This window comes from Papaver somniferum, chromosome 1 (genome assembly GCF_003573695.1).
Source record: "Papaver somniferum cultivar HN1 chromosome 1, ASM357369v1, whole genome shotgun sequence".
NCBI classification, from domain to species: Eukaryota; Viridiplantae; Streptophyta; class Magnoliopsida; order Ranunculales; family Papaveraceae; genus Papaver; species Papaver somniferum.
Window position 1 is genome coordinate 125744646 of NC_039358.1, and position 10584 is coordinate 125755229.

Genomic DNA, 10584 nt, shown 5'->3' on the forward strand with positions numbered 1-10584 from the left:
AAGAAATGTACCTTCTTTCAGGGGTACATTTGCTTTCTTCCCCTTTGCTTTTGGTGAAGGACTATCATCTTTTCTCGCCCTTCTTGCTTTTGGTGAAGGAGTAGCAGTTTTCAGGACAATTGCTTTCTTCCGCTTTGCTTTTGGTGAAGGAGTATCATCTTTTCTCGACTTTTTTGCTTTTGGTGAAGGAGCTGTTGTTGCTGCTGTTTTTTTTTGTTGGTGCATTAAAGTATTTGATAGTGGAATACTACATACATGCACAAGTTACCTACAAAGTAACAAGAATATACACTACATATCAGTATGTATAGTGTCTACTGATATTCATAAAATGTCTAACAAGTCTAACAACTATCAAGTGTCTACACTAAAAACACTACATGTCAACTATCAAGTGTCTAACAAGTCTTACAGATACTTATTCTCAATATTTAGTGTTAGATCATAGACAAAACAGTCATAGAAGTATCAGACAACATACCAATATATAGTACACACTTGTTAGTTGATATGTAAGTATTTTTAACACTTCCGATGTACTAGTTTTCTAACACTACATATTGGTATGTAGCGGTGCTTATTTTAGGTTTTGAAATATTGCATGTCACATGTACAGATGTTTTACCTTTTTTCATTTAGCATAAAAATCGAAAATCAATTACAATTAGGTTTTATTCTGACCTGCTTACCTTTTTTCTGAGGTACATTTGCTTTCTTCCTCTTTGTTGGTGAAGGAGTAACAACTTCACTCATACTTCTTGTTGTCGATGATCTAGCAGCAGGAGAGGTTTCTGTTGGTGAATCATCAACAGTTTTTCTTCTTCTTTTTGCTGGTGAAGGGGTTTTTTCTACAATTTTTTCTCTAATTGTCCGCTTAATTGTTCCATTCGTAACCATTTTTTCTCTTCAATTGAATGTAATGAAAATTAGGTCAGAAACTGATGTTTTTTTGATTTCGATTTTTGTAACTGATGTTTTTTTGATTTTTTATTTATGTAACTATTGTTGATGATTTTCGATCTTTTGATTTCAATTTTTCTCTAACCGATGATTTTTTATTTTGATTGAGAAGAAAAAGAAGCAGTTTAGGTTTATGGTTCTGCAATTTAAGTTACAGATGAGAGAAGAAAACTGAAAAAGGTAACTGTTAAACCTGCGTATTCACCTGTTACTCTGACACACGTGTCTATAATTATGGGTAAAGAGGTAATTTCATGTTTTTTAAACCTTTTTGGACCACCGGTTAAAACATACCCCCTCCGTCCCCCTATTAAGTGACCTAGTTCAAGTTTGCACAATGTTTAAGGCAAGAAAGGGGAAAAGTATTTTTAAGCACTTTTTAAAATTATACCCTTATGGATAATAAATAGTGAAATTTTGAAATGATTTATCTCTCAAACTACACCACGGATGTTCGCAAACTTCGTACCATTGAAAAGCATTTTAAAACGCCTACGTAACGAATATAAACATGACTATCAAATTATCAATATTTCTTATAATCAATTAAAAGGATAATTTTAGAAATATCTCCTTATTTAGTGATATAAGTCACTTAATGGCGGGACAAAATCTAAAAGTAACTAGGTCACTTATTAGTGGGACGGAGGGAGTATATCCTACTGGTGACTATAGGTTAACCCGTGTCGGGTTTACTGAACCAAACAACAAATTTCTCTCAAAGATTTCTTACCCACTGAATGGGTAGGGTAACGGGTAAAGCTCGAAAATTTTCCGACCCTACCCGCTTACCCGCCCAACATATTGAAAAGACCAAATAGTCCTTGACTCCTTCTTTTTTATTATTATTATTATTTTATTATATTATTGGATGAATATTATTACACGAAACTAGTTGGAAGCCTAACAAGCTAAGCTCCAACGACATACTATTACATTAATTGAACAGGTTGCTATGCTAATCTACCAGCGAGCCTCATGAATAATCTTGCCAAGAAAACCGAAACGGCGGGAGGGGGTTGAGATTGTGTAACAAGGGCAAACTAACACTACGTTCCGTGTTTTTTTTTCCGCTTGCCCACCCATTTTTACATTATTTTTAAAACAACAGAGAAAATCAGAGAAAATCCCAGCCCCTTTCTTTTCTTCTTCGCCTCAAATCGAACATAGAAAATCCCAGCCCCTTTCTTCCCAGTTCTAAGTTCTAACCTTAGACCTCACTCTTCTCAGTCTTATGTTCATCTTTCAGGGTCTCGGTTAAAACCCTTTACTTGGTTCGTGGACACTCTAATTCCGGCCCTCCTTCACCAAAATCTGATGGAGAAGACATTGTTCCAATCTTAGGTAATCCCATAATCACATAAATATAATTTGTTTTTTAATAATCTGAATGGGTTTTTCTTTTTATATCTGAAATATGTTGTATTGCTTGGTGATTTCATTTGTATTTGAAGAAATTAGTTGAAATCAGTTGAGTAATGTGATTGCCATTGTGAGAAATTGACATGCATGTTACCTGATTGATGAAATTTCTCATAGGAATGTAGTTGTTCCTTATGGAGGATGAGTTTCAACGCGATTTTGTTAGGGATGGGAGCAAAAGGCAATTGAATGGGATTTAAAATCTCTGGTCATATGTAAACTGATTGATAAATTGTCTCTTCATGATTTCTAGCTAAAACCCATGTCTTTAAATGTATAGATTTTTCTATATTTCAAACAATTTCAGTGAGATTTTGATTATGTGACTCTCAACCCATGTCTTTAAAGGCAATTGCTGCTCTTCAGTTGTCTGGTATTTTTGTATTCACATTTTGGTATAAATTTTACGTGCTGCAGTAAGTGAGCTCGAGTCTGCTTATTGCAACCAGTGGAGGGCTAAACCAACAAAGAACGAGGGTAAGTGAAGCTTTTCCTTATCCTGCATCCGAATCTGTCATATGTTTGATTCTTAGTTTTATTAGCCATGAGGTGAGATTAGAGCTGTTGTTAGGCAGCATAGTACGGTGACACATAATATTATAAGATATGCCCAATTTGAACGATTTATCGACCAAAAACGGGTATTGCTCCCAATTTAAGCTTACTGTTTCTGATTGGTTGCTTAACAGCTAGAAAATGAATATATTGAGTAGAGTTTGATTCGAATATTGTAAAATGTTAAAGCATTTAGGAAATGGTGTTCTTGAATGTGCGGTTTCATTTGGTTTTCTCAAGGGTTAATGATCATTTCATTTGTATGGGTCTAAGTTGTAACCAATACTTGTACTCTTCACTCATCACAATCGTGCGTATCATCCATCTTCTTCAAAGCTTTACTCCTTTACTGCTCAAGATGATGACAAGTGGCACTCCTTATCATGAAATGAATCCCACTAACTTTCTGTCTAGAGTCTATGGACTGTACTGATGAAAATAGATAGATGGAGACATGCTTTTTCCCCTACTCAGTATTGGCTTTAGCTTCTGCTCACAGCAGTAGTAATATTAAGTTGTCGTGTCTCGTCTTTTCTTTAATTTCTTTCTTTCTCTGAATTTGTTTCTTTTGGGTTTAAGTGTGAGAGTAACTACATGTCTTACATAAGAAAATCGTTGATTTCATTGAACATTATCATCAGGTCAGGTGAGTGAGTACATTTAAGCCCTTTGCTAGGTGAGTGAGAAAAGGAGAGATTTGTTTTGTTGTTTCGTTGATTTCAAAAAAGGAATTAACCCTCTTTTGAAATTCTGTTGTCTCATTCTTTCTTGTTAGGTATAAATAACGTCACTGTCAACGTTTTTCACTGTACTGTGTTTACATGTGAAAAATTGAACAGATTTTATCCCTTGACATCGTTATTATTATCATCTGTTGAATTCCATGCAACCAAGTACTGAATTGCAAAGATGTTTCCTGCTCTACGAGGGAATGGAATAGAATCTGTACCAATCCTATTCATAATTCCCCCTAATGGGTCTAAAATCACATGCCCTTTCGGCTCATTTTCAAGTATTCTCAGTGCAATTCTTATCCCTCTCTTTGATTTCGGTTCTTTTACATAATCCAATTCCACTGAATTGCTTGTCTCATTTAATATATAATGAAGAAAACGTGGGTATTTTATTAATTGCATTTCCCCACATGGGCTAAAACCCCTTAGAGTTTTGTCTATTGCAGATGAAGCATTAGAAGTACTAGGTGCAACCATGTCTTTCTACCTACGTTCTTGGAGGGGACAATCAAGCTTTCAATCCCGTCTTCATTCACTTTGGTTGAAGTCGAGCAGAAATGTCGAATCTGTTTCATTGTCGTTCTATAGAAGCAGGTATTTCCATGAATTTTGTTGTTATTTTTTACTTCAGTTGTTTTAATTAGATAAATATTTATTTCGTTGAGCTTCAATTTATTAATTGAAACTGAGATTGAATTTGTTACGCCATATATCAACTCATATCTGATTTTAGGGTTTGTTTTAATTGTCTGCAAAAATGTATAATTTATATCTTGAAAGATGTATTGTGGATAAAGCCCCAATTCATATCGTCATAGTGGCTATTCTTTTACATCTCGGATTAGCAATGCCTTTCATGAAAGTTTGTCTACTGTGTTTTCTTGCTGGATCAATATATCATAAGACTTCATTGATCTCTTAAAAATGGCATTACTGTCCGTCCATTTGATATTTTTTTTAGTATTACTATTGAGTATTACCCCTGTATTTTTGTAGAAGAGAATCTCTGAGAGAATTTTTTGTAGAAGAGAATCTCTAAACGAAAACAAATGTTTTTATAAAAGCCATTTCTTTTTTCTCTTTTTTCAGCACGAGTATCCTTCCAAGATTCTATGCCCCGTAAAAATTTAAACAAAAATCAAACCTCCAAATCAATCACACGACGTATTTGTTGGTATTGGCATGAAACAACTTTTGAGATTGATTGATTTGGGGAAGTGAGTGTAGGCATTTGAACCCAACATTTAAAAGTATGAATCTAGACACCCTCCAGTCCAAACTATGAAGTCCTCTGAAAACAAATATCGATATAAGTTATGCTGACATGTCTGCACTTTCTTGCTGTAGTGCAAGCTGCATTACAGTCTATGAACTTGATTCTTATATCTCTCTCGTGGCCATCATTTTAGATTTTTCACTGCTGCTGAAAAAGCTGAACCAGAGGCTGCTTCTTCATCATCATCTTTCACATTTTCTTCTGGCGAAGCAGCAGAAGATGATAAATTCAAGAAAGATGATGACATCCATATCAAGGTGAAAAAGATGAGTTCAAGAGACTCAACATCGGTTACTATGCCGATGTCTTTCATGACAGGGTCTGTTGTAGGAAAGCGATTCTACACAGAGGTCACTACCAGGTTGGCTGATGATAGTAATGGATGGAGCGTCATGCTTGACTTCAGAACCCTTAAGACTCCTTCCAAGAGAACCCTTAAGCTTCCTACTCTTTTCCTCGCCAAGGCCATTGCAGCAGAGTGGGAGTACCAAGTACGTTTCTCAATTTTGGATTGTTTTGTTTGAATTTATAAGTTCTAACATACTGATTCTGGGAGGAATAGCTTATAACTTTTTCCATTCTAGCAAGACGATGGGATCAGACCCTTTACAATGCCTCTCATGGAACTTGCTTGTACTGCATTAGAGAGAGTTCCGCTAACTAGAACGAAAATAATAGAAAACCTAATGAAGAGGTTCAATCAAGATCTAGTCTTCTGCCGTTATCCGGGTGACAATGATGTGTCCATCAAAATCCTTGGTATGTTATCAGTAATTTATCCAAAACATGTTAATTTAGTTGGTATATTCAGTCAGTAACTTTGTTAAAATTTCCACTTATACTCCTTTAATGCTTTGCTTAGTTTGCATTAGTGGCATTCTAAATTAACAGGCTTGAAGTGTGCATGGTACATGTAACATGAGAGAAGTGATAACACTGTGAGACTCATGGTTTGTTAAGGTCAGTCCAATATCTTTCGAAACGCAGTCATTAGTGAGGACTCAATGCTAAACTATCCCTAGTTCTCTTGTTTAGCTACCTTTCATATATGTGACTAAATTCATTGCTGGTTAATGATCTTTGAAAGTACGTAACTAATAATAGAATAACAGACTATCAGCATGTGATAAATGCTGCAAGATGTTCATGACTTGTGATAAATACTTCTTGCACTTGACCCAATTCAGTGCTCCTGACTTTGCTTCCTGTTAATGTAGTGCAGCATCCTCGTCTAACTACTGATTAAACAAGGGTCTATAGATTCTGCAGTAATTAGTATCTAAGATAAATTTGGTTGCAGAAATTTTTGAAACATGCTGCAAAATATCTATTTTGGTATTATGATACTGCAAGTAAGGTGCAGAGAAGATAAAATCTTGCTTAACTATGTGAGATATAAGTATTTCTGAGTAAGGTTGATATTGATGTATTTACAGAACGACAAGTTGAGAAGATTGATCCACTGCTTGAATGGGTAGAGTCTGAGTTTGGTTTTAAGCCTGTTGTGTACTCGAGTTTTTTTGGTGGCAAGCAGGAGGATGGTCTTGCTAACGCTGTTCAAAGTTTTTTAAAGAAAATGGATGACTGTGAGTTGGCAGCTATAGATGCAATGGCTGCATCCTCCCACTCACTAATCGTATCTATTGGAACCTTTTGTGGGCGGTTGCAGATTGAGGAGGCTATTGAGTTGATTAGACTTGAAGAAGATGTGCAGGTTTGCTTTTATTACTCTAACTCATCCTCATCTTCGTGGTAGATCTCTTTCCCTAAAGTAACCTACACTCCACCAACTCTAAAGGACACGGCTGCAATATTCAGCCTGTCTACCATGGTCAGTATTCTGAAATGGTGAACCTCGACACCTGAAGACATTGACTAGTTTACCTTGTAATAGAATGAAGGTGATAAGCAGATTAGACGTCAATGTTGACAGACTGAACCCTGATAGGTCATCAGGTCTGGAATGCTGTAATCTTGCCTCATTTTAGCAGTAGGTTGAGTTAGCATTGTGTATAAGCTAGTCAGGCCATGGGTTAACCTGTGGGTCGGCTCTTTTGGAATTCGGTGCTTGTATTTCCATTGTAGTGTTTGAACTATTCTGGCTCTTGCTATGTCTTTCATTTGTGCAGGTTGACCGGTGGGGTCTAGTTGAGGGTGGGCATGATGTTGATATTGCGGGTCTAAAAGCACAGTTCTCATCCGCTGTTGTTTTCCTAGGATTGTCTCGAAGGTTTTAGATGTCTAATTCAGACTTGCAATCTTTCGAAGTTTAAGAATTATAACTGTACTATTTATTGTCCTTCAAAGGTAAATGTGTGTTTCTTTTAATATGTGATGAATATTGATTATGTGTAAGATTAGTCCTGTGTTTAATCTGATTTTGTTTTATTTTTGGTCGATGAAGAAAATTTTGCTTAATCTGATATCAGGAATGGAAAAAGTCGGTCTTCTCTTAATACTTCGGATAACATTTGTGATTTATTTTTTATTTTTTATGTAACGAGTTTAGATGAGAATATAAAGGCAATCGCTCACCATCTCACACATTAAAACTTTATAATAATCAAATATATAATATTATTATGATTTGAAGATCTAATATGGTTCTGAAAACTAATTTCATGCAATATAATAAAATAATAATCAATTTCACAAATAAATTAAATATTTTAAGCTATAAATACATAATTTTTCTTTTTTAGTATTTAACATGTGCTTCGAACCGGGTACGACGAAATCGATCCTCAGTTGGGAGAATCCCAGCATCCGTCCAAGGAGGGATCTCAATTAACAACTGCAGTGTACCATGAAAACACCAATTATCATTTTTCTTTTGAAGCAATCATTAGTAGATTAACAATCTGAACCAAATTATTCACCAATCTCACACTCCTGGAATCATGAAAAATTGAACGTCATTCCCAATCCAACAATTCAGAAAATAATCAACATTCACCTTCCCCAAAACAATACCCCAGATAAAATTATCTGGCCACACTCAAAATCTGGAAACTACACCACATCTTCGGGATACAAATGTCTAACCCATGGTCAACCAACCCTCACACCTCTACCACCTTCCAAGTTCTTATGGACCTTACCATGTCCGCCAAAAATTCGGCTTTTCTTGTGGAAAGCCATCAATGAAGGACTACCGACCTTCTCTCTCTTACATGGAATCCATTTGACCAACTCAGACATATGCCCAAGATGCAATACTGATACGGAATTAGCATGCCACCTTTTAATTCATTGTCCAACGGCGGTTTCTGCATGGAACATCTTATTCAATCAACTTTCAAATGCACCAAACTCCAACCATATCCCGACTTTCATCTTAACTCCACAAACAACCATATGTCCATATCCCAAATCCTACAACATCCATCATCAAATCCTACAACCTCCTCTTTCTGTTTTCTATTCTGGACCCTATGGCTATCCAGAAATGATCTAATCTACCAACAAAAACAAACAACCTCAGAAGAAATCGTAGCATGGGCACAAAAACTACAACAAGAATATTTTTGGGAACTGCAGGCGTCACCACAAATCATACCGGGAGATACATCAACAATCAACCATCTGATAACATATAGAAGAATAGCAACAATATCGGTAAGTTGGTCCACTCCGAATATCAATTGGATTAAGATTAACATGGATGGAGCAGCCAGAGGCCACCCGGGATTTGCAGGAGCTGGATTCGTCTGTAGAGACTCTGATGCACGAACCTTAATAGCTTTGGATCAACCACTGGGAATTACGACAACACTAACTGCGGAAACATAGGCCTTGCTATTGGCTTCAAGAACAGCATCAGAGAGACAATGGCCTAAAATCCTTTTTGAAACGGACTCAGAGAACCTCCTGCGTTTCATCACATCAACTACCTCGCCACCTTGGCACATAGCAGGAATGATTGAAGAAATAAAAAGCAGACTCAGGCAAAACCCACAAGTCGCTATACAACACAACTACAGGGAAGGAAATCAAGCAGCAGACGGATTAGCCAACCATGCAGCGGATGAAAGCCAAGCAGGAAACTATTCAACCAAAATCTGGGACCGGGCAATCCCATCTTTTATCAGTCATATTTTATTTCAAGACTCTGTGAGTACCACACACCCACGACGGGTTGTAAATTAAATGCATTATAATAAAATCTATGCTTCAAAAAAAAATACTTTTGAAAAATTATAACGACCTTTGAAATCAATAAGTAGTTCATTACATTACATGTATCAGTACTATTAGTAGTTAACTGAAACATCATATTTTCTATACAGTTGTATCAATATCTGATATTGGAGACACTAAAAAAAACACAATATTAATATAAAATAGATTGAAAACTCTAAATGGTGCACAACATATAAATTGCTTCCCGTCAAAGAAAATGATATCAAGGAAATGCATTGATATATCTTTCTTTGAAAATCATATATTTGTGTTAAGAATTAAGGGACCAACTCAACTGCTCTTCCAGGCTCCAACTTCTTATAGTTAAATGAAAAATCACACTCATTAGCCATTATATAGGCATTGATATCTGAAGTTAGAGACACTAAAAAATCGTGATATTAATATAAAATAGATTGTCAACTCTCAATAGGGCAAAGCATATGAAGTGCTTCTCTTCAAAGAAAATGTAATTAAGGAAACGTACATATATATTTTTCTTCAGAAATCATATACTTGCGTTAAAAATAAAGCGGCTAACTCAACTGTTTTTCTAGGCTCCAACTTCTTGTAGTTCTTGTAGTTGAATGAAAAATCAGACATATTATGTAGTTGTGTTGATATCTGATATTAAAGACAGTAAAAATAACACGATATTAATATAAAACAGATTGCCAACCCTAAATAGTTCAAAGCATGCAAAGTGCTTCCCGTCAAAGAAGTAATCAAGAAAATATCATTAGTCATTATATAGGCATCGATATGTGATATCAAATACATTAAAAAAATCATGATATTAATATAGATTGCCATCTCTAAATAATAACGCAAAGCATATGAAGTGCTTCCTGTCAAAGAAAATGTAATTAAGGAAACACACACATATATTTTTCTTCAGAAATCGTATACTTGCGTAAAAAATCAAGCGGGTAACTCAATTGTTTTTCTCGGCTCCAACTTCTTGTAGTTGAATGAAAAATCACACATATTATATAGTTATGCTGATATCTGACATTAGAGAAACTAAAAATAACACGATCTTAATATAAAATAGATTGCTAACCCTAAATATCGCAAAGCATGTAGAGTTCTTCCTGTCAAAGAAGTAATCAAGAAAATGAAGTGATATATCTTTCTTAAGAATCATAAGCTTGCGTTAGGAATCAAACAACCAACTCAAGTTCTCTTCTAGGCTCCAAGTTCGTATAGTTAAATGAAAAATCACACTCATTATATAGTTGTATCAATGCCTGATATTAGAGACATTAAAAGAACACACGATTTATAACATAAAAATAACTTGCAAATTCTAAATAGTGCAAAACAGATGAAGTGCTTCCAGTCAAAGAAGTTGTAATCAAGGAAATACACTAATATCCCACTATGCCCCCCGTGATTGTTGCTTTAACCGTAAGGATCGCCTATTAATAATTGGAGTATTTTTATTGGAAAATG

General features: G+C 35.4%; 1 protein-coding gene across 1 annotated transcript; it reads left to right on the forward strand.

Moving 5' to 3' along the window:
- Nucleotides 1-2049: 2049 nt before the first annotated feature.
- On the forward strand, nucleotides 2050-7403 carry LOC113299680 (ATP synthase mitochondrial F1 complex assembly factor 2-like). Its single transcript, XM_026548756.1, has 7 exons — nucleotides 2050-2304; nucleotides 2800-2859; nucleotides 4118-4265; nucleotides 5081-5438; nucleotides 5532-5706; nucleotides 6384-6661; nucleotides 7077-7403. The coding sequence occupies exons 3-7, from the start codon at nucleotides 4147-4149 to the stop codon at nucleotides 7182-7184; spliced, it is 1038 nt and encodes a 345-aa protein (XP_026404541.1). The 5' UTR covers nucleotides 2050-2304; nucleotides 2800-2859; nucleotides 4118-4146; the 3' UTR covers nucleotides 7185-7403.
- The last annotated feature ends 3181 nt before the right edge of the window (nucleotides 7404-10584 follow it).

What these genes read in the sequence shown, in the direction of transcription:
- LOC113299680 (XM_026548756.1), top strand. Translation starts at nt 4,147, where the DNA reads ATGTCTTTCTACCTACGTTCTTGGAGGGGACAATCAAGCTTTCAATCC. An exon ending in TTGTCGTTCTATAGAAGCAG is followed by an intron (nt 4,266 to 5,080) that starts GTATTTCCATGA and finishes CCATCATTTTAG; the next exon opens with ATTTTTCACTGCTGCTGAAA. An exon ending in GACTTGAAGAAGATGTGCAG is followed by an intron (nt 6,662 to 7,076) that starts GTTTGCTTTTAT and finishes TCATTTGTGCAG; the next exon opens with GTTGACCGGTGGGGTCTAGT.